The 25,299-nt window shown below is 42.2% G+C and overlaps 1 protein-coding gene across 2 annotated transcripts in view; it reads left to right on the top strand.

Moving 5' to 3' along the window:
* LOC144694569 (metal transporter CNNM2-like) overlaps nucleotides 1–25,299 on the top strand; it is a 203,685-nt gene that overhangs the window by 93,430 nt on the left and 84,956 nt on the right. The window contains exon 2 of one of the 2 annotated variants that reach the window (XM_078565143.1): nucleotides 13,756–13,890. The exons of the other annotated variant lie outside the window; for it this stretch is intronic. Within the exon in view, the coding sequence (XP_078421269.1) occupies nucleotides 13,756–13,890 (135 nt within the window). The remainder of the gene's footprint in view (nucleotides 1–13,755; nucleotides 13,891–25,299) is intronic. 2 annotated transcript variants of the gene reach the window in all.

The raw sequence follows: 25,299 nt of genomic DNA, 5'->3' as shown, positions 1-25,299 counted from the left end.
CCTTTAGCTAGTTTGAATCAATGTGTGTATTTTACTTTCCAATTGAGTAGTGGAGGCAAAAATTGTGGAATCATTTAAGAAACAATTGGATGCTACAATGAACATTTCCGGATGAAAATATTCGGATACATACGAACATACAAATTAGGAGCAGGAGTAGGTAATTTGGTCCCTTGAGGCTGCTCTTCTATTCAATAAGGTCAGGGCTGATCTGATTGTGACCTCAACTCCACGTTTATGTCTACCTCCGATAACCTTCAACTTCCTTGTTAGTCAAGAATCTATCTACCTTGGCTTTAAAAACTATTCAATGACCCTGCCTCCACTGCTCTCCGGTGAAGAGAGTTCCAAAGACACATGACCCTTTCGGAGAAAAAAATTCCCCTAACATCTGTCTTAAATGTCCCCCAGTTCTGGTCTCCCCCACAAGATGCTTTCAGCATCCACCCTGTCAAGCCCCCTCTGGATTTTATATTTTTCAATAAGACTACCTCTCATTCTTTTAAACTTCAGTGGATACAGGCCAACCTGTCCAACCTTTTCTCATGGGATAATGCCACCCCACCCCCTCCATCCCAGGTATCAGTTGAGTGAACCTTCTTTGAACTGCGTCTGATGCGTTTATATCCTTCCTTAAATAAGGAGACAAAAACTGTACACAGTACTCCAGATGTGGTTTCCCCAAAGCCCTGTACAACTGTAGCAAAACATCCCTACTTTTATATCCCATTCCCCTTGCAATAAACAACAGCATTCCATTTGCTGCACCTGAATACTAACTTTTTGTGATTCATGTACCAGGACACCCAGATCCCTCTGTACCTTAAGAGTTCTGCAGTCTCTCTCCTTTTAAATAACATTCTGTTTTTCTATTTTTCCTGCCAAAGTGGACAAGTTCATATTTTCACACATTTTATTCCTCTGCCATATTTTAGCCCACTCACTTAACCTATCTATATCCCTTTGCAGGTGCCTTATGTCCTCTACACAATTGTGTCATCACCAAATTTAGCAACCATACATTTGCCCCTTCATCCAGGTCATTGATATAAATTGTAAATAGTTGAGTTCCCAGCACTGATTCCTGTGGCAATTCACTTGTCACGTCTTGCCAACTCAAAAATAACTCGTATGCCTACTCTGTTTCCTGTTAGCTAACTAATCTTCTATCCATGCTAATATGTTACCCCATGAGCTCTTATTTCGCATAGTAACCTTTGATGTGGTACTTGTGCCAAATGCCTTCTGGAAATCAAGTGCAGCACGTTCATGGGTTCCTCTTTATCCATGTTGCTTGTTACTTACTCAAAAGAACACCAATAAATTAGTCAAACATGATTTCCCTTTCACAAAACCTGAATGACTTAGTAATCTGTGGCTATTTTGTGGACTGCATTTGCCACATATCTACTTAATTGCCTAGTTAGTCTGCCCTGAAATCTCATTATTGATCTTAATTTGCTATGGCAAATAGTATGATGGTCTCACATGTACATGTTAAAATTATTGTATATCACATGGAAAATGAGAGATTCTAACATCAATCATTAGGGAATACTAATAGCTACATCTCACCAATCTGTGAACTATTTATTTAGCCCTGGCTAATTTTTATCGTTCAGGAGTTTCTCTATCCAAGCTGACTCTTTGCCTTTAATGCCTTTGCCCGTATCCTTTGCAACAGATCACTTCTGTGGTATTTGATGCAAAGGTTCTAATAGGATTGAATGACACTAAACTTGATTTACAGGACCTATTTTATGTCAACTTCAGTAGAGTTCCTATTCCAGATCAATAGCATAATGCTGCCTTTTTGTGCAAATCTCTGATTATAAATTTCTAATGCACCAGTCTTTCTTAATTTTAGATGAGGCTTTTATTCAACAAAATGAAAACGTGGAAAAGATGAAATTGAGAAGGGGCTCCCCAACCTTAAAAGTAACATCTAATGAGCAAAGTATTAAGGCATCTGTCCAGTGACGAGTATTGCGCTGAGTATTTTCTACCTCCTACTATTTGTTTCTGAGCAAACACCTTTTTATACCTTCATGGAAGTGTTGTACTTTAAAAGGTGCACATTTGTAGATAGAATTCCCACAATGACGAACGGAAAATCTGGAAAAAGACGGGATCATTCTGGACCATTCTTCATAGCTCCTAGCAGTTGGAGACAGAATAGCAATGGGAGGGAGATATTTTTGGAATCTTAATCTTTTAAAAAAAACTAGAAAAATGTGAAAACACATGTTTGAGACTTAGTGCATGTATTGATTCTTTCTGAATGTGGAAAATCTGCATCATGGAAAAATGCAGGCTTAGCCAGGGAAAACCCACAGGTATTAGAACAGTGCGGCTTCCCTGGCCAATAATTAAAATGCTTTCCTTATCCATTTTAGGGAGCATTTCAAAAGTCTTGTACCATCCATTGACTAATTGAAAAACATGAGTATCTAGCTTTAATTTTATATTTTACTATTATTATTTGTAACTATATAATTTGAAGCTTGCTTTGTTGAGTTTAGAAGTAACATATTATTCTGTGATGTGTTCTTGTACTTCAACTTTTATTGCTAAGGATGGATGCAACTGAGTAAAAAATAGTCTTTCACCTCCCCCCAGAAAAGTCCCAAATTTTGCTGAGAGGGGGTGATCTTTACCATTCACCTTGCATACAGCTGCCCACAGACTTTTGGCAAGCTTGTGGGTGCAGATTTCCAGTCTTTTGCCATCTCCCTGACTTTGACACCCTCTACAGGGAACCTAAGGAGGTAATCAGGTTGAAGAATCCTCACAGACTTCAAAGCAGGAAGTGAAACACAGGAAATGTAAATCACATTTAAAACATTGTACAAGAAGTGAATTAAACACTGAGTCATACATGTGGGATTAAGTGAAAGACATAAAGGAGCAAAACATAAAAACTCTATAAATTTTGAAAAAAATTGAAAATATTAATTTCCACATCAGTAAAATTATTTTTTTAGGGCCAGAAAAGTTGTTCAGAAGTAATTATGACTTGCTATACAATTTAAATGCTTAGTTACTTCTGAGCGAACAAGGCTTAAGTTTTTGCATTGGTCTTTAGTGCGAGTGGCTAATTACCTTACCACCATGGCAGTGATCTCTGTGCTTAGTCCATTGCTTAAAAACCACAACAGCAAAATCTGTGGAGGAGCAGGGTATCATTGATGGCAGCTTCTGAATCTCTCTGTTTAACTGTGCATGTGTAGATAGCAGACATTGCTGGCAGTTTTACTCTGTAGTGAGTGCTGACAGCCTTGTTGTTGTTAGTGCAGTAAAATCTGGGCCATTACTTTTACCATATGTCCCTCAGAGTGGAGGGGGCAGAGATGCTTACTCAGTGTGCTCAAAATAATTTTAAATCCAGCGAAGCCTGTTTAATTCTGGTTTGCCTTCATCCTTGCTAACTCCAGCTTGTTTTGTAATAAAACATAAAATGCTGAAAATATTCAGTAGATTAAACAACATCTGTGGAGAGAGGCAGAGTTAATGTTTCAGGTCTAGATTTTGAGCAGGCGAAAGTGGAGGCTGGTGAGGAAGAACAAAAGGGAAGTCTATGATAGGGTAGAAGGCCAGAGAGATTAAATGACAAAAGGTCATGGTACAAAAGACAAAGGAAATGGCAATAGGTAAAGTAAAGAAATAAAAGGTATGTCCAGTTCAGGTGTGAATGGCTGCATAGCAGCCGTCCAAATGCAAAGTGAAAGAATAAAGAAAAAAGCAAGAAAAATGAACCAACAGTAAGAAAGGAACAAAATGAAGGCAGCGGTTATGATCTTAAAATTGTGGAACTTGATGTTGAGTCCAGAAGGCCGTAAGTGCAGATATACGGTACTGTTTCTCGAGCTTGGAACACTAACAGGCCAAAGATATACAAGTCAAAATGGGAGCAGTGTGAAGAACTAAAATGACAAGCAACAGGAAGCTCAGGGTCATGCTTGTGGACTGAATGGTGGTGTTCCGCAAAGCAGTCACCCAACCTGCGTTTGGTCTCCCCAATGTAGAGGAGACCTCATCGTGAGCAGAGAATATGGTATACTAAATTGAAAGATGTAGAAGCAAATTGCTGTTTCACTTGAAATGAGTGTTTGAAGCCTTGGAAGATGAGAAGGGAAGAGGTGCAAGGGCAGGTGTGCATCTCCTGCATTTACTTTGAAAGGTGCTGTCGGAAGGGGAGGTTTGGCATCACTGAGGAGTGCTTTTCCTGTGCCTTGTTTTCATCGCTTCCTATTTCCACTGAACTCCTGACCATGTAACATCCCCTCATTGTTCCCATTTAGCCCATATTATTAACAGTTCGCTCTCTTCAGATGTTGTCCTCCTTTTAAATCTGCTGTCATAATGCATCTCGGAAAACCAGCCCTTGACTCCCCACTGTCCTTGCAAACTACTGTCCTATCTCCAACCTCCCTTCTCAAGTTCTTGAATGTGCTGTCGCCTCCCAAATCCAGGTGGAACTTAATGTTTGAATCTTTCCAGCTTGATTTCTGCCCTTGTCCCTGTACCAAAACAGCTGTTATCAAAGTCACAAATGTCATCTTATCTGACCGTGACAAGATTAAACTTTCTCCGTCCTTCTCGACCTGTCTGCAGCTGTTGACATGGTTGACCTTCCTCCTCCAACACCTCTCCACTGTTGTCCAGCTGGGTGGCACTGTTCTCACCTGGTTCCAAAGAATCACTTGCAATGACTTACTGCTCCCACGCTATTACCTCTGGTGTCCTCCGAGGAATCTATTCTTGGCCCCATCCTATTTCTCATCTACATGTTGCCGCTCCATGACAGCACCTGGAAGCACAGTGTTGGTTTCACATGTATGCTGATGGCATCCATCACCATCATCATCAGCAGTGCATGCCCAAATGCAGCAAGACCTGGACAACATCCAGGCTTGGTCTGACAAGTGGGAAGTAACATCCCATGCCACACAAGTGCCAGGCAATGACCATCTCCAACAAGAGACAATCTAACCATCGCCCCTTGACATTCTGGCATTATCATCGCTGACTCCCCCACCATCAACACCCTGGCGTTACTATTGACCAGAAACTTAACTGGACCACCCATATAAATACTGTGGCCACAAGAGCAGTTCAGAGGCTTGGAATCCTGTGGCAAGTAACTCGCCTTCTGATAGCTCAAAACCAGTCCACCATCTACAAGGCACAGGTCAGGAGTGTAATGGAATGCTCTCCACTTGCCTGGATGAGTGCAGCTCCAACAACACTGGAAGCTTGACACCATCCAGGACAAAGCAGCCCACTTAATTGGCACCCCATACACAAACATTCACTCCCTCCACCACTGATGCACAGTGACAGCAGTGTGTACCATCTACAAGATGCATTGCAGCAACTCACCAAGGCTCCTTAGACAACACCTTCCAAACACAGGACCACTACCATCCAGAAGGACAAGAGCAGCAGATAGATGGGAATATCACCACCTGGAAGTTCCCCTCCAAACCATTCACCATCCTGACTTGGAAATGTATTGCCGTCCCTTCACTGCCACAGGGTCAAAATCCAGGAACTCCCTCCCTAACATCACCGTGGGTACCTACACCACATGGACTGCAACAGTTCAAGAAGGCAGCGCAAGGCAATTAGGGATGGGTAATAAATGCTGGCCTAGCCAGCAACGCCCTTATTCCATGAATGAATGAATAAAAACCTCTCTGGACACCTCTAGTTGCTACATTATCAGACTGTTATCCAACATCCACACATGGGTGAACAGAACTTTCCTCTGCTGAAGACAGATTAGAGAAGTTGGGGCTCTTTTCCTTGGAAAAAAGAAGGGTGAGAGGAAATTTGATAGAAGTATTCAAAATCATGATGGGGCTGGACAGCTCATCTGCTGTTAAAACCCTCATTCAGGCCGTTGCTATCTCTGGACTTTGCTATCTCAATGCACTCCTGGTTGGTTTCCTACATGCTACCCTCTGTAAACATGAGGTCATCCAAAGCTCTGCTGCCTGTGTCTTAACCCGGACCAAATCCTGTTCACTCCTCTGCTTGCTGACTTCCATTGACTCCTGGTCAAGCAAAGTCTTCAAATTCAAATTTTCAAATTCCTCCATGGCCTCACCCCTCCTTATCTCTGTAATCTCCTCTAGCCCACAACTCTCAGAAATTTCTGTGCTTGTCTAATTCTGTCTTGGGCATCCCTAATTTTCATTGCTCCACCACTTGTGGCTGTGCCATTGGTTGCTTAGGCCCTAAGCTCTGGAATACCCTCCCTAAACCTCACCACCTTTCTACCTTGCTCTCATAAAGACACTCCTTAAAGACACTCCTTAAAGACACTCCTTAAAGACACTCCTTAAGACCTATCTCTTTGACCAAGCTTTTGGTCATCAGACTCAAATATCCCCTTATGTGGCTCAGCATCATATTTTGTTTTATAATGCTCCTGTGAAGCATCTTGGGATGTATAATTACATTAAAGGTGCTACTTTATGTTGTTGTTACTCCAGAAAACTCAGATCTGTAATGATCATGGCTGAGTATTTATTCTCTAGTGTCCTAATTTACATTCATAATGATGCTGTTTTTCCCTGAAGCTCACTGAAGCATTAATTTGTCATTTGGTAGTACAGAACTTGAATATTGCTGATAAAAAAGAGACATGCCATCAAAGCTTTTTTGTTTTGCGCTCATCAGGATAGCTCGCAAGAATTTTCAACTTTAATGGGGGAACAGCAGTTTATATTGCCTGAGAAGAGAGTGCTGATTGGTTGGCAAGTGGACTCTGGTGGAGGCGTTGCCATGGAACATGGAACAGTTAATTGCCCAGCTTTGTTGAAATTGAAATTCAAACTGGGCAGGTTGACACTGATTGATCTAGGAAATGACTGTTCCCTAAACTTGTGTTTGGTTGAAAAAGGCGCAATGTGTGGACATGTTCCTTTGTCTGCAAAGGACAGGGCCCTGTATGTGAATATATGTGACTTCTAGCATGCGTAAGTGAGCCACACTGCGAGCCTGACTGACCATCTTAAATTGGTTTTCAGTGTAATTCTTAGCACAATCAGGATTGTTTAGCAGGTGTTGTCCAATCATGGAATCACATCTAATGTTAGACACTGTTTTGAGTTTTGCAAGTACGGGCTAGTTGTGTACAGTCAGTACTTTTGCCTGTTGTGAACAGCTGAAAAGACCTGCTGTTTGATACATTCTGCCAATTGTTGGAATGTACAGTATATATACCTGGCATCACACTAGCACTGAAATTCATACACATTGCTCATTTTTGTGAAAGGCAGAACATCTTTTTGGCTTGACGGTAGCATCCTGTTAGTGGAGAATACCACTCGTGTTGTTATTGCATAGTAATAGTGCGCAGTTTCACGACAGGTGTAGAGGCCATAGGTCCCAATGATTGGTGGATTGTATCAAACAGCACATCCCTTCAGCTGTTACATAAAGCACACAGCTGCTAGACTGGATCTGCAGCAGGTGGTTAAGGAATCAACACATATCTAACCTCATCCTCACCAATCTGCCTGCTGCAGATGCATCTGTCCATGACAGTATTGGTAGGAGTGACCACCGCACAGTCCTTGTGGAGATAAAGTCCTGTCTTCGCATTGAGGATACCCTCCATTGTGTTGTGTGGCACTACCACCATGCTAAATGGGATAGATTTTGAAAAGAACTAGCAATTCAAAACTGGTGAACCGTGAGGTGAAGCTATCAGCAGCAGCAGCAACGTACTCAACCACAATCTTTAACCTTATGGCCTGGCATATCCCCCACTGTACCATGACCACCAAGGCAGAGGATCAACTCTGATTCAACGAAGACCGCAGGAGGGCATGCCAGGAGCAGCACCAGGCATGCCTAAAAAAAGGGTTTCAACTTGGTGGAGCTACAACACAAGACTAGCATGCCAAACAGCATAAGCAGCAAGCGATAGAGCTAAGTGATTCCCCAACCAACGGATCAGATCTAAGGCCTGCAGTCCTGCCGCAACCTGTTGTGAATGATGTTGGACAATTAAACAACTTGTTGGAGAAGGAGACTCCACAAATACCCCATCCTCAATGATGGGGGAGCCCAGCATATCAGTGCAAAAGATAAGGCTGAAGCATGTGCAACAATCTTCAGTCAGAAGTGCTGAGCGGGTGATCCATCTCGGCCTCCTTTGGAGGACCCCAGCATCATAAATGCCAGCCTTAAGCCAATTTGATTCAATCCACGTGAATCAGAGAAATGGCTGAAGGCCATACTGCAAAGGATATTGGCCCTGACAGTATTCTGGCAATAGTACTGAAGAGTTGTGCTCCAGAACTTGCTGCATCTCTAGCCAAGTTATTCCAGTACAGCTACAACACTGTCATCTACCCGGCAATGTGGAAAATTGCCCAAGTATGTCCTGTACACAAAGCAGGACAAATCCAGCCCGGCCAAATACTACCCCATCAGTCTACTCTCGATCATCAACAGTACTATCAAGCGGCACTTGCTTAGCAATAAACTGTTCACTGACCCTCAGTTTGGGTTCCACCAGGGCCACTCAGCTCCTGACCTCATTTCAGCCTTGGTTCAAACATGGATAAAAGAGCTGAACCACAGAGGTGAGATGAAAGTGGTATCAAGGCAGCATTTGACCATGTGGCATCAAGGAGCCCTAGCAAAACTAGAGTTAATGGGAATCGGGGGGAAAACTCCCCACTGGTTGGAGTCACACTTAGCACAAAGGAAGATGGTTGTGGGGCTGTTGGAAGTCAATCATCTGTTCTAGGTCATCACTGTAGGAGTTCCTCAGGATAGTGTCCTAGGCCCAGCCATCTTCAGCTGCTGCTTCAAAGACCTTCCTTCCATCATAAGGCCAGAAGTTTGCTGATGACTGCACAATGTTCACCATTTGTGAATCCTCAGATACTGAAGCAGTCCATGTCTAAATGCAGCAAGACCTAGACAATATCCAGGCTTGGGCTGACAAGCGGCAAGTAACATTCATGTCACACAAGTGCTAGGCAATGGCCATCTCTGACAAGATCTGATTGAAACTTACAGAATACTGAAAGGCCTGGATAGAGTGGACATGGGGAAGATGTTTCCATTAGTAGGAGAGACTAGGCCCCGAGGTCACAGCCTCAGAGTAAAGGGAAGACCTTTTAGAACTGAGATGAGGAGAAACTTCTTTAGACAGAGAGTGGTGAATCTATGGAATTCATTGCCACAGAAGGCTGTGGAGGCCAGGTCATTGAGTGTAATTAAGACCAAGATAGATAGGTTCTTGATTGGCAAGGGGATCAAAGGTTATGGGGAGAAGGCGGGAGAATGGGGTTGAGAAACTTATCAGCCATGATTGAATGGCGGAGCAGACTTGATGGGCTGAATGGCCTAATTTCTGCTCCTAGGTCTTATGGTCTTATGGTCTAAGAGAGAATCTAACCATCGCCCCTTGACGTTCAATGGTATTACCATCACTGAATCCCCCACTATCAACATCCTGGGGTTACCATTGAGCAGAAAATAAACTAGACTAGCCATATAAATATTGTGGCTACAAAAGCAGGTCAGAGGCTAGGAATCCTGTGACGAGTAATCCGCCTCCTGACTCCCCAAAGCCTGTTACCATCTACGAGGCATAGGTCAGGAGTGCGATGAAATACTCTCCACTTTCCTGGATGAGTGCAGCTCCAGTAACACTCAAGAAGCTTGACATCATCCAGGACAAAGCAGCCTGCTTGTTTGGCACCACATCCACAAGCATTCTCTCCCTCCACCACTGTGCACAGTGGTAGCAGTGTGTACCATCCATAAGATGCACAGCAGGAACTCACCAAGGCTCCTTAGATAGCACCTTTCAAACTTATGACTGCTACCACCTAGAAGGACAAGGGCAGCAGACACATGGGAACACCACGAGCTGAAAGTTCCCCTCCAAGCCACTCAGTATTATGACATGGAAGTATCGCCTTCCCTTCATTGTTACTGGGTCAAAATCCTGGAACTTCCTCCCTAACAGCACCGCGGGTGCACCTACACCATTTGGACCGTAGCACTTCAACAATTCAGCTCACCACTACCGTCTCAAGGGCAGATAGTGATGGGCAATAAATGCTGGCCCAGCCAGCAACACCCAGATTCCATGAATGAATGAATAAAAAATTTCCCAGTGCGATGCCTTGCCCAATTTGAATTGACCTGTCCAATTTGAATTTGAGCAAAGCTGGGCTGTTAACTGTTCTCCATGGCAGCACCATCACCAATCAGAATCCGCTTGCCAACCAATCAGCACTGTCATGCAGCATAAATTATTGTTCCCCCATTATGGTTGAAGATTCGTGCGAACTATCCTTATGAGTGCAAGACGAAAAGCTTTGATAGCATGTCTCTCTTTTTCAGCAATGACTCATTTGGTAGCTGTTCAAAAATAAGGTGTCGCCCATTTAAGGACAGAGATGAGGAGAAACCTTTTCCCTGAGGGCTGAGTGTCTTTGGAACTCTTTTCCCCAAAAGGCGGTGGAAGCAGAGTCTTTGAATATTTTTAAGGCAGAGGTAGATAGATTCTTGATGAGCAAGGTGGGTGAAAGGTTTAGTGAGGGTAGGTGGGAACGTGGAGTTGAGGTTATAATTAGATCAACCATGATCTTATCGAATGGCGGAGCAGGCTTCCGGGGCCAAGTGGCCTAACCTTCCTAATTCGTGCATTCTTTTGCGTTTCTGGTGCTGTCTGCATTTTATTTCTGATTTATCATCAGCTGTGCCATTGGTTACTTAGAGATTCTTTTTTTATTTGGAAGGGGTATGATGGGGACAACCATTTCACCAGGACAGAATTTTCCCCCTGTGGAGATCTCTGGCATAGATTAAGGAGGTTTGTTTTGGTTTTCAAGAAATAGTCTTTCTTTATGTAAACCCTCTTAAAGGTGGAACAACTAAAATAAAGTTATTTTGCCTTGATTTGTGTTTGGCTGATTTAATTTAAATGGTGAATGCATACGACAAACCAAAAAACAGTTATCTTTAAATTCATTCATAGTAGATGACTCTTATGATATATGATCATCTGGTTGGGTTTAAAACTGGCTTAACTACAACACCAGGCTACCACAACCTGTTTGTGAATTTGAAGTGACAAATAAACTAAATGCAATTTATATTGTGGAAGCAGATGTTAAAAATAATCTTCAGTTTCTGATAAGATGGCTGTAATGGAATATTGGGGAAGGGTAATAAAATACGTTTGAAAGCCCTTGAGGGTCCTTTTGAAACTTCTAATGTCGATTAGAAAAAAATTGTGCAATTATATAGTCCTTTCTCACATCTCGCCACAGTGGCACGGCAGCAATGTCCACTATACTAGATAAGGCAGCACTCATTCAGTGGTTGTCCGCTTAAGTTGAGGAATGGAACTTGAGCTCACCCTTTTGATGTGGAGGGGACAGTTCTACCAACTGAACCAAGCTGTCATTTACATCTTTTGTCATACTATTAATCTATTGAGATTTGTTAATCCGTCATTCGTTTCTGGCACTGAATGCATCTCATTTCAGTCAGTAAGTTAGCTGCCTTCAGACAAAGGTTAATGGAAATCTATAACTTCCTTGTCCAAAAAGCTGTTGAGGCTAGGCCAGTTGAAAATTCTAAAACTGAGATTGGTAGATTTTTATTTGACAATGGTATCAAGGGTAGATAAAGGTTAGATACAAATCAGCCATTGAATGTTTGAATAGGCAAATGGAATGAATGGCCAAAACAAAAACAGAAACAGAAATACCTGGAAAAACTCAGCAGGTCTGGCAGCATCGGCGGAGAAGAGTACAGTTGACATTTCGAGTCTTCATGACCCTTCAACAGAACTAAGTAAAAATAGGAGAGGGGTGAAATATGAGCTGGTTTAAGGAGGGGCGGGGGGAGTGGTTGTTGGGACAAGCAAGCAGTGATAGGAGGCAAACACCAGGAGTGAAATGGAAAGCAATGAAGGTGAACAAGGCAAAAGAGAGATTCGAAAATCATGACGGAGAGTAGAACACAACTTCTTCAAGGTAGGCATTTCTTGAAGAGAAGTGGCAGTCAATTAAACACAGATAAGAACAAAAAACTGCGGATGCTGGAAATCCAAAACAAAAACAGAAATACCTGGAAAAACTCAGGAATGAATGGCCAACTCTTTCCTTGATGAGAACAATAGCTGTGCAAGACGAGGAGACAAAATTTTTTTAGCACCTGTAGTCCCAAAGGTTGTGCTGATGTTGTCAAACATTTAAACACAATTGGTGGATGTACCCTGTTCAAGTTGTATAAATATTTAATGAAAGATCATTAAAAGTACTGCAATCTCTGAAACTTGAGAAGTTTTGGATTAACTGCCAGTTTTTTCTCCCATTAGCAATGTTGCGCAACTGCTGAACAGTCAAATGGATTACAACCACTTTCCTTTGAATGCAATAACAATGAAGTGTACTTACAATAGGGAGCTGAACAAATAGCATTGACTAATTTGAGTAATGCTAAATTAAATGACTGAATGGAATATCTTACCACTGTTTATTTTCATCTTCAAACCATTATTCTATAATTGTCAAAATAAACTTTACATGACTGAAAGCAGAACAGGTGCTGGAAAATGACCTGTGGATATAGAGCCCAGTTTTAACTAGTGAACTGGATTTTCTCTCTTGTAAAGGTTATTTAAAATTTTTCGTTAATGCTGCCATGAATTAGAGATGAGTGAGTTGGAAGGTAGTTCCACAGTTACTTTTCAAATAATTCAATCTTGTTCTGACATTTCATATGGGTCTAATGTGACCTGCTGTGACATCGATCTGACTCACATTGTCAGTGATTTTGATTGATCAAAATTGTGTGACTGGCACTTATTTACTCAAGCACATTTGCTTCTGAAGCAGGTTTTATGTGAGTTGAAGAAAGCTTGAATAACATTTAAAGCTAAGGTTGTGAAACAAATTTGAAGTTGTATTCTTTTGCAGTGTTATATTATGGGTTATTGTCAGGTCTTTACAAAGTTCAGTCCAAATGTTGTTGTGGCAATATTTTTTGTGCAGTGGATAAGTGTGTTTGGGTTTTGTGGACCTACATTCCTTGATTCTGAGCAGCAACTGGTGAGTGTCTTGCTTGAACATGTAATTTAATCATATGTACAAAAAATACATTTTTATAATCCATAATTTTTGCTAAAACTTGAAAGTGTCTTGCCCCCAGCATTGCCACTGCTGTGCCTGAGAGATTAGTAATCTTTACATAAGAGTAGTATATAGGATTGTTTTCCCACTCTGGGCCGAGGTTATACTTTTCTGACTCTCAGCTGGCACAAAGTTAGCCTGTTGACCAGAGCTGACTGCTTTAATTTTTGTGATCAACTCAATTGACTGTTAATTTATAGCTGCCTGGCCATTTTTTTGGCCTTGTGCAGGGAGCTAGGCTAAAGGGCAATGTGAGAAGTCTGGCCTGCAAGTCAGATTTAAAGAAATGGATGCACTTGAATGAGTAGTATTGCATATGGGGCAAATATTATTTCAAGCTTTACACAGTTTCAGAATAAATTTTAAATATTTGCTAGTTTTTTGGGGGTGAGGGTGGGTTTGGTGGTGTGAATAGAAAGGAGATACTAATCAAAAATTAAGTGCAAAGAAATCAAGTAGCATGGCACAAAACAGATTCTGTGGGCAAATAATGGAGTGATACAGCACCCAACCCACTGTTTGATGCTGGAAAAATGGATGTATGATATGGTTCCCCTTTTTGACACTTCAGGGCAACCTCCCCAGAAGACAGTGGTGTACCATTTTTGGCAGCAGCTGGTGACCAGGCTCAACGCTGCATACACTGTCTGCAAATCATGGGAACAGATGCGCAAGAAGATGGCACACTTAAAGAAATATGGCAAAGGTAAGACTACCCGACAGTACCATGTATCGGGTAGATGGCCCAAAATTGCATGGCACAAAGTATTGCCTGTTCCATACTTATTGCTTGCCCTTTTTGGGCCCTCACAAACTTGCAGCTATATTATTGCACCTAATGATATGCATACCTCAGTAGGACAAACAAAATGTAAAATACGATTGAATGCCTTGTCACATATGCAGTCTCCAAGGTCAGAACACCTCAGTTCATTGTAAAAACCCTGAGCTGCATGATATGTTGTCACTTACTGACACTAAGATTGGCGTGCAAGTTGTGTACAAGTTTGTCACTGTGCATGTGCTCCTCCAACTTCTAGCATTTCAAGACTACTGTTTGTACAATAAGATGGCACATGGCCCTCATATTTCAATATACCTGGTTGCCTGGAGAAAATGCCTCTGACTCTATGGGCCTCTTGGTATGATAAAAGTAGAGTTTTTCCACAAACACTCATAAGTGGCAATTGGCTCCATCATGTTTATCTAGTAAGTTGTTAGTTATAATTACATTACATAGCTGGTTTCGATGCTGTAAATCCCATTTGGCCCAATATGCTGATATGTTCAGATCCCTCTTGCACAACAGGAGAATTTGCATTTCTTCCAGAAGTTGCAGCTCTGCCTCCAGCACCCTGCTGTTCTCTCTAGAATGCACTGGAACAGACTGAAAGGGATGACTAACCTACTCCTGTTCCTGTGAGTGAATGGTCAATCTATGGATTAGGCTCCCTAGGGAGATAGTGTAAGCTGTTAATATTGCTTCACGCAAATGCAAATTAGATAGATTTCTTTCAGAAAATAACATTGTAGGTTACAATATATGTGTAATTTGGAAAATTACATGTGTAGCATGCTTGGGAAGAAAAAGCAGACTTTGGACTTGGGGTTCCTAAAACCCTCCTTTACTGGGTTGGTTCACCAGATGTCACTTCTGGGTCCATTGTAACTAATGGAGATAGAAATCTGACATTTTGCTATGTTAAAGATGTTATGTAAATGCAAATGTTGTTGTAATGAGCATAGTTTCTCTATATCTGCTTCCCCTTGCATACATCTTCTATTCCATAACACCCGCCATGACAACAGGTAATAACATACCTTTTGGGAGCAAGATCTAGCCTTCCACAAATGAGAACGAAGTAATGGAAGGCAAGAAGGATAATTGCTGAAAGTTCTAGTTGCAACATAATCAGACAGAGCTAGGGAGATTAGATTTCAGCAAGATCTTGATGCACCTTGATGCACAAGTGCTGTGAAGCTGCAGGCACAAACGCACTCCACTGCGCATGTTCTAGTCATGGTTCTTTCTCTAGCTCTTAGGATGGTGTCCTGGGAAGCTACCAAGACCATGATGAGCATTGTCATCCACTAGACCTTGCTACATATCTATTCAGTCGACAGTAAAAGGATGCCCTGCAATGCACAAAGTTACACTGTACTTGTTTCAAGTGTTGAGAAGATGTTGATTTGTGTAAGGGCATTAAATGTAACAATAATGAACAAAGCAACCATGGGACATTTGCCATCTGAACAAGTTGCACTTGGATTTGTGGGTCCACTGTCTGCCACAGGCTCTCGATAAAAGGTGCTGGTGAAATGTACTGAGCATTTTAGCAACTGCCAAGTTTTCCATGACTCTTTCCTAGTCTTCTCTTCACCACCCCACCCAAACACTCATTCCCCCCCCCAAAGAACCTGGAAAATGAAACAGAAAATAACTGAGAGAGAGAGATCTATTTGTGATCTATATTTATTTATTGGCCTTAAAAATGAATGACTTTCAGGTGATGCAATGTTTGTCATCAATCTGTGGAGTTGTTTCTTTGCAGCTGTCATCTAATGTTATGCTCTCACCTGCTTTCATACTCTTTGTTTTCCTCTTATTCAAAAATTATCTAAATTCCCTTTCATGGCCTCGAATAGTGGTTTGTTGTTGATAATTCCACATCCTAACCACCCTTGGTATAGTGGTTTTCTAGCCTTTTCTCTTTTTATGATAATTTTAAGATTGTCAACTGGCGAAAACACTTTGCCACTATTTACCTTATCACAACTCTCAGTACTTTTGATGACTTCCATCAAGTCTGGTGGGGAAAAAAACCCCTCAAGTCTCAAGTCACTCTTCATCTTTGGTAGTATCTGACTGAGCCAATGCTGCAATTTTCCATTGCTTCTGTATTCCGATTCCATTGAATGCCACCCCCCACCAACCCCAAGTTAATACATAATTGTTCAATTGTTGCCTAGCTAAGGTCTAGAATACTGAGTTTTTTATTTCTCTCATTAAATAGCATAGAATAGAAAATCAGTGAATCAACTGATTCTATTTGTTTTTCTCTTATTTACTTGTGCTATCACCCTTTATGACCTGTGTATCCGTTCCCCTGATCCACATCAGGTGTGTTTCCTTGCTTTAAGTTCTTAATCGTTTACAGTATATATTTTTCCCAAAAAGGATCACTTCACATTTTTTGAACATTAAGCTGCATTTGTCTATATTCCATAGCCATTAACTATCATTGTCATAATTTAACTGTACCTCTAATGTGGTGTTATCAGCAAATGTATTGCTTTTACAAGCCCTGTCCAGGGATTATTTATCTACATAGTAAATAGGAGCACCTGATGACAGACCCCTGTGGAACACTTTGCCATTCTTTTCCAGTCTTTAAAACATCCTTTTGCTCCTATCCCTTTTTTTTTTCATCCCTCCAAGTACCTTGAGGTGGCCACAGTCACCTTAATACCATTTGCTATTTTATTCATCTTAAATCCTTAGGAAGGACATCCAATGCTTTGCCTTTACCCTTCCTCTGATACTTTCAAGAATTCTGTAAGGCTTGCCAAGGATGACTCTTTTAGGAATCCAGGCTGGTCCTGATTAACCAGTGTTTCTTCAAGTGCTTAGTAATTTCATCCTCTTATAGATTCTAGTAAAATGAACTAAAGTAAAATTAATTTTCTGACTTGTCCTTTTACAAAGTGGGGAATTCACATTTGTCACCCTCCTATCCTCAAAAAATTTTCAGTTTCAAAACATTGAAATGTTATACAAAAACAGAATTACCTGGAAAAATTCAGCAGGTCTGGCAGCATCGGTGGAGAAGAAAAAAATGTTATAGTTGTGATTTGCATTTTTTTTGGTTTCCTCCCAGGATCTTCAGATGTAAACAGTCAGGTTCCCATGAATTGTCTATCTGAAGTTTGAAAATTTTTTAAATATCCTTCGTCTTGAAATCTATAATGATCTGGATGTAGGTGTTGAGTCCACGATCTGCAAATTTGCAGATGGTATGAAGATGGACAGAGCATTAAACAAGAAAATATTGGAATTTGTAACAAAGGCAATGTAATAATTGTGGAGAATTTTAATTTTCATGTAGTGTGGGCCAATTAAATTGGCAAAGGTGGCCTGGAAAATGAGTTTGTAGAAGGCTTTTGTCACAGTTTCCTGGAGCAATATTGTGGAACCAACTAGGGCTAAAGCTGTTTTAGATCTCGTATTGCACAATGAGGGCTAATGAGTAATGTCATAGTAAAAGATCCACTGGGAAATAGTGAAATAGTGATCATAATACAACTAAATTCCACATTAAGTTTGAAAGCAACATACTGCAATCACAAACAAGAATCTTAAACTTAAAGCCAATTGCATAGGAATGAGGGGAGAACTGCCTAAGGTTGATTGGGTAAATAGACTAAAAGAAAAGGAGGGACATAAACAATGGGGCACATTTAAAGAAACAATTAAAAATGTTGAACAAAAATACATTCATTTGCTAGTACAGAACTTGAGTATTGCTGAAAAAAGACACATGCCGTCGAAGCAATTCATCTTGCACTCATCAGGACAATTTGCAAGAATACCAAACTCTGAAGGGAACAACAATTTATACTGCATGAGAAGAGAGAAAAGCATAGTGCGATTAAAACAAGTCCAACATGGTTTTATGAAAGGGAAATCCTGTTTGACAAATGTATTTGAGATTTTTGAGGATGTAACTAGTAGGATAGGTAAAGGGGGACCAGTAGACGTAGTACTAAGATAAAAGCAAAATACTGTGGATGCTGGAAACCTGAAACAAAAATAGAAAATGCTGGAAAAATTCAGCAGGCCTAACAGCATCTGTGGAGTGAAAAAAAGAGTTAATGTTTCGAGTCCATTTGACTCTTCTTCAGAGCCGTGTAGAAGAGTCATATGGACTTGAAACGTTAACTCTGTTTTTTTCTCTCCACAAATGCAGTTAGACCTGCTGAGTTTTTCCAGCATTTTCTGTTTTTGTTGCAGTAGATGTCGTACTTGGATTTTCACAAGGCATTTGATAAGATGTCACACAAAAGGTTAATACGCAAAATAAGGGCTCATGGAGTTGGGGTAATATATATCAGCATAGATAAAGGTTTGATTAATGGACTGGAAGCAGAGCATAAGGGTAAATGTGCATTTTCAAGTTGGCAGGCTGTGACTAATGTAGTGAATCAGGATCAGTGCTGGGGCCTCTGCTTTTTTACAATCTTTATTAATGACTTAGAGAGACAGAGAGTAAGTTTGCTGATGATACAAGGCTAGGAGGAATACAAGCCGAGAGGAGGAAACAAAGAAGCTGCAAAGGGATATAGACAGGTTAAGTGAGTGGACATCAAGGTGGCAGATGGCATATAATGTGGGCAAGTGTGAGGTTGTTCACTTTGGTTGGAAGAATAGAAAAACAGTTTTTTAGAAGGCGTGAAACTTCTAAATGTTGCTTTTCAGAGAGGTTTGGGTATATTCCTACAAGCAACACAAAAAGTTAGCATGCAGGTACAGCAAGCAATTTTGGAAAGCAGCTGGCATGTTGTCCTTTATTGCAAGGGGATTGGAGTACAAGAATAAGAAAGTCTGTACAGGGCTTTGGTGAGACCACACCTAGAATACTGTGTGCATTTTTGGCCTCCATCTTTAAGGATATGCTTGCATTTGAGGCAGTAAAGGGTCACGAGATTCATCCCTGGGATCCGAGCTGGCCTATGATGAGAGGCTGAGTAAGTTGGGTCTATATTCTGTAGTTTAGAAGAATAAGAGGTGATCTCATTGAAACATTCAAGATTATGAAGAGGCTTGACAGAGTAGATACTGAAAAGTTGTTTCCCCTAACTGGGGAATCCAGAACTAGGGGACATAGTTTCAGGATAAGGGGCTGATCGTTTAGGACTGAGATGAGGCAAATTTCTTCACTTAGAGGGTTAGGAATCTTCGGAATTCTCTACTTCCCAGAGGCTTGTGGATATTCCATCACTGAATATATTTAAGGCAGGTTTAGACAGATTTTTGGTGTCTCAGGGAATTAAGGAATATGGGAAGTGGGGGGTTGGGGGGGAATTGGAGTTGAAGTCCAAGATCAGCCTTGATCACATTGAATGGCAGAGCAGGCTCGGTGGGTCACGTGGTCTACTCCTGTTATTTCTTATGTTGTGTTCATAAGATCTGTATGAGTGTTAGGACTGTAGGCAATGCGTGACTGCTTCAATTTGACCTTAAATGTATTGGGGAGTTTGGGCTCATGACTGGGAAATGATGTTTAATTTGGATAAATGCAGTGTTATGCATGTGGGCAAGGTGAATGCTCAGCATCTATACACCCTTCAGGGAAAAGCATTAAAGAAGGTGGAGAAAGAGACATAAGCATTCTATGCATAGATCTCTAAAGGTACATGAGCAGTGCTATAAAGTGACAGGTAGAGCAAATAGGGCACTTGAGTGTAACGCATGGCACACTATTCTTGTCCTTTGGTCAGGCCTCAGTTGAAATACTGTGTCCAGTTTTGGGTCATCTCACATGGTGGGTGATATTGAGGCTTTGAAAATGGTGCAGAGGAGGATCATTAGACTAATTCCAGGCATGATGATGTCACATTATTAGCTATCAAGATAGGCTGAAACAGTTGGGACTGTACACCGTAAGAGAAGCATAGATTTGGCAGTGATCTCTGAGGCTTTTATGAGGATAAAGAGAATAGGTTGTGCTCAAGTTGACAGTTTGTTCCAATTTAAGGAGGACCCGGGGTCACATTTTATGTTGTGTAAGGCCAGATCTAGGTTAGCTGTTAGGAGCTGCTTTTCCTAGAGAATAGGGCACCTCTGGGCAAATGGCTGTCTTGGATGCCGGGCACCAATTCACTGAATTCTTTCAAGCAAGAGCTAGACATGTTTTCCACTCACGGTGGTTGACAGGGCCCTCAACCGTGTCCAGCCCATCTCCCACGCAACCGCCCTCACACTTTCCTCTCCCTCCCATAACCATGATAGGGTCCCCCTTGTCCTCGCTTATCACCCCACCAGCCTCCGCATTCAAAGGATCATCCTCTGCCATTTCCGCCAACTCCAGCATGATGTCACTATCAAACACATCTTCCCTTCACACCACCGGCGGCTTTCCGCAGGGATCGTTCCCTCTGGGGCACTCCTGGTCCACTCCTCCATCACGCCCTACACCTCAAACCCCTCCCATGGCACCTTCCCACACAACTGCAGAAGGTGCAACACCTGCCCCTTTACTTCCCCCCTCCTCACCGTCCAAGGGCCCAAACTCTTCTTTCAAGTGAAGCAGCACTTCACTTGCACTTGCCTCAATTTAGTCTACTGCATTCGCTGCTCTCAGTCTCCTCTACATTGGAGAGACCAAACGCAGACTGGGTGACTGCTTTGCGGAACACCTTTGGTCTGTCCGCAAGCATGACCCAGACCTCCCTGTCGCTTGCCATTTCAACACACCGCCCTGCTTTCATGCCCACATGTCTTTCCTTGGCCTGCTGCAATGTTCCAGTGAAGCTCAACGCAAACTGGAGGAACAGCACCTCATCTTCCGACTAGGCACTCTACAGCCTTCCGGACTTAAGATTGAGTTCATGATCATGATTGAGACAGATCATGAACTCTGTCCTCCATCCCCACCCCCTTTCCGATCCCCCCTTCCAATAATTTTAATTTTTTTTTTACAACTATTTTTTTCTCTTCCCTCCTATTTTTAAATTTATTTCGATCTATTGTTTCATCTCCACCTTTTAGCCCATTTCGATCCCTTCCCCCCACCCCACCCGCACTAGGGCCATTAGCCTGCTTCCCTTAATGTCCCCATTAGCACATCTTTTAGATAATATCACCACCGTCAACACTCCTTTGTCCTTTTGTCTATGACATCTTTGGCAGTCTCTCCACCTATCACCGGCCCCCTATCGAGCTCTCCTGTCCCACCCCTTTCTTCTTGCTTATATTTCATCTCATTTCTATGTCTTAGTTCTGATGAAGGGTCATACAGACTCGAAACGTCAACTGTATCCCTCTCCGCAGATGCTGTCAGACCTGCTGAGTTTTTCCAGGTATTTCTGTTTTTGTTCTAGACATGTTTCTGATTGGAATGGATGTCACCTCTTACAAAAGGCATTTCTGCCATTCCCTCAGTTTGTGTTCACCTTTTATACCTTCATCACTGTAGCACGTACCCCTAACTTCTTGGACTGTGTAAGACCATAAGACATAGGAGCAGAAATTAGGCCATTCGGCCCATCGAGTCTGCTCCACCATTCAATCATGGCTGATAAGTTTCTCAACCCTATTCTCCCGCCTTCTCCCCGTAACCTTTGATCCCCATACCAACTAAGAACCTATCTATCTTGGTCTTAAATACACTCAATGACTTGGCCTCCATAGCCTTCTTTGGCAATGAATTCCATAGATTCACCACTCTCTGGCTAAAGAAGTTTCTCCTCATCTCTGTTCTAAAATGTCTTCCCTTTACTCTGAGGCTGTGCCCTCAGGTCCTAGTCTCTCCTACTAATGGAAACATCTTCCCCACGTCCACTCTATCCAGGCCCTTCAGTATTCTGTAAGTTTCAATCAGCTCCCCCCATATCCTTCTAAACTCCATCGAGTATAGACCCAGAATCCTCAAACGTTCCTCATATGTTAAACCTTTCATTCTCGTGAACCTCCTCTGGACCCTCTCCAGGGCCAGCACATCCTTCCTGAGATACGGGGCCCAAAATTGCTCACAATATTCTAAATGTGGTCTGACCAGAGTCTTTTAAAGCTTCAGCAGCACATCCCTGCTTTTGTATTCTAGTCCTCTCGAAATAAATGCCAACATTGCATTTGCCTTCCTAACTACCGACTCAACCTGCAAGTTAACCTTAAGAGAATCCTGGACTAGGACTCCCAAGTCCCTTTGCACTCCCGATTTCTGAATTCTCTCCCCATTTAGAAAATAGTCTATGCCTCTATTCTTCCTACCAAAGCGCATGACCTCACACTTCCCCACGTTGTATTCAATCTGATTTTTCTTTGCCCATTCTCCTAACCTGTCTAAATCCTTCTGCAGCCTTCCTGGCTCCTCAATACTACCTGTCCCTCCACCTATCTTTGTATCATCTGAAAACTTAGCCAGAATGCCCTCAGTTCTTTCATCTAGATCATTAATGTATAAAGTGAAAAGTTGTGGTCCCAACACTGACCCTTGCGGAACTCCACGAGTCACCGGCCGCCATCCCGAGAAGAACCCCCTTATCCCCACTCTCTGCCTCCTGCCAGACAGCCAATCTTCTATCCATGCTTGTACCTTGCCTCTAACACCATGGGCTCTTATCTTACTGAGCAGCCTCCTGTGCGACACCTTGTCAAAGGCCTTCTGGAAGTCCAAGTAGATAACATCCATTGGCTCTCCTTTTTGTCTAACCTACTCGTTACCTCCTCAAAGAATTCTAACAGATTTGTCAGGCATGACCTCCCCTTGATGAAACCCTGCTGACTTTGCCCTATTTTACCATGCAGTTCCAAGTATTTTGAAATCTTATCCTTAATAATGGACTCTAAAATCTTACCAACGACTGAGGTCAAGCTAATCGGCCTGTAATTTCCCATCTTTTGCCTCACTCCCTTCTTAAACAGGAGAGTTACATTAGCGCTTTTCCAGTCCTCTGGGACCCTCCCTGACTCCAGTGATTCCTGAAAGATCACCACTAATGCCTCCACTATCTCTTCAGCTATCTCCTTCAGAACTCTGGGGTGTAATCCATCTGGTCCAGGTGATTTATCCACCTTCAGACCTTTCAGTTTTCCTAGCACCTTCTCCTTGGTAATGGCCACCATACTCACCTCTGTCCCCCGACTCTCTTCAATTTTGGTGATGTTACTCGTGTCTTCCTCCGTGAAGACTGACGCAAAGTACCTATTCTTTGTTCCCCATTATTACTTTTCCAGCGTCATTTTCCAGCGGCCCAATGTCCACTTTTGCCTCTCTCTTACCCTTTATATATCTAAAAAAACTCTTGCAATCTTCTTTTATATTACTGGCTAGTTTACCCTCATATTTAATCTTCTCCCTCCTTATTTCTTTTTTAGTTGTCCTCCGTTGGTCTTTGTAGGCTTCCCAATCCCCTGGTTTCCCACTGCTCTTCACCGCATTGTGTGCTTTCTCTTTAGCTTTTATGCTGTCCCTGACTTCCCTTGTCAGCCATGGTTGCCTCGTCCTCCCTTTAGTATGCTTCTTCTTCCTAGAGATGAATTTTTGCTGTGTCTCCCAAATTACTCCCAGAAACTCCTGCCATTGCTGTTCCACTGTCTTTCCTGTTAGGCTCATCTCTCAGTCAATTCTGGCCAGCTCCTCCCTCATGCCTCTGTAGTTGCCTTTATTCAACTGTAATATCGTTACATCTGATTCCAGCTTTTTCCCCTCAAATTGCAGGGTAAATTCTATCATATTATGGTCACTTCCTCCTAAGGGTTCCTTCACCTTAAGCTCCCTTATCAAATCTGCCTCATTACACATCACTAAATCTAGAATTGCCTGTTCCCTAGTGGGCTCCACCACAAGCTGCTCCAAAAAGCCATCTTTTCGATAGGATGTATATCCTTGGATATTTAGCTCCCAGTCCTGATCCCCCTGCAGCCATGTCTCCGTGATGCCCACCACATCATACCTGCCAATTTCAATCTGCGCCACAAGCTCATTTACCTTATTTCGTATATTGCATGCATTCAGATAGAACACCTTCAGTCCTGTATCCCCCTTCTCATTGTCCTCCCTTTATCTCATGTGCTTGAAGTTAGATTCCTAGCCCTTTCCAAACACTCTCTCCTATTTTGTGTTCTGGAGACTTTAGTAGCCTCTCCTGGGCTCTCTTTTCAGTTTTTTCATAATTTTCCATGAAGTTGAATCCACCCCCCCCCACATGCTAAACTGCTGCTTTGTCTCCCATTAGTCATACTTCTTGGAGTTTTACCCTTGCCTTCCCCCCCACTTTATGGTTTAAAGTCCTGTTGACCACCCAATTTACCCTTTTTGCTAGAACATTGGTCCCAGATCGGTTCAGCTGGAGACCGTCCCAACGGTACAGATCCCTCCTGTTCCAATACTGATGCCAGTGCCCCATGAAATGGAACCCCTCTTTCCCGCACCACTCCTTTAGCCACGTGTTTACTTCCCTTATTTTCGCTTCCCCATGCCAACTTGTACATGGCTCGGGTAGTAATCCGGAGATTATAACCCTTGAGGACCTGTTCTTTAATTTAGGCAAGATGTTTAAGTGTGTGGGAGAGTTCATGTTGTGAAGTTGTTGAACTCAGTGTTAAGTCCGGAAGGCTGTAAACTGCCTAATTGTAAGATGAGGTGCTGTTCCTCCAGTTTACGCTGGGCTTCACTGGAACATTGTAGCAGGCCAAGGACAGACATGTGGGTATGAGAGCAAGATGGTGTGTTGAAATGGCAAGCAACAGGAAGGTCTGGGTCATGCTTGTAGACTGAGCGAATGTGTTCCGCAAAGTGGTCAACCAGATGACAATGGCTGGAGACCTGCACTTTCAAGGATACATGACATTTCAGAAGGACTGGAAGCTAGGAAAAGGTGGAGGAGTAGCTCTGTTGATTAAGGATAGCATTAGTACCTTACAGGGGATGACATTATTTATAAAGATCAAGTTGTAGAATCAGTTTGGGTAGAGATAAGAAATGGTAAAGTTAGGAAGTCACTTGTTTGAGTAGTTTATATTCTCCACCCCCCTTACACTGTAGGACGGGGTGTACAGGAAGAAATAATAGGGGCTTGTGACAAAGGTACAGCGAATATCATGGGCGATCTTAATCTGCATATAGATTGGGCAAATCAGATTGGCAAGGGTAGCTGGAAGATGAGTTCTTAGAGCGTTTTTGGAACAGTTTCTTAGAGTAGCACATTCTACAGCCAACCAAAGAGCAGGCTGTTCTAGATCTGGTAATGTGTAATGAGACAGGATTAATTAATGACCTTGTAGTGCCCCTAAGCTGGAGCGACCATAACATGATTGCATTTTACATTCAGTTTGAGGGAGAGAAGAGTGGGTCTAAGACTAGTTTTAAACTTAAATGAGGGCAATTATGAAGGT

This window comes from Cetorhinus maximus, chromosome 20 (assembly GCF_964194155.1).
Source record: "Cetorhinus maximus chromosome 20, sCetMax3.hap1.1, whole genome shotgun sequence".
Lineage (NCBI taxonomy): Eukaryota > Metazoa > Chordata > Chondrichthyes > Lamniformes > Cetorhinidae > Cetorhinus > Cetorhinus maximus.
This window is presented reverse-complemented; position numbering and strand designations above follow the sequence as displayed.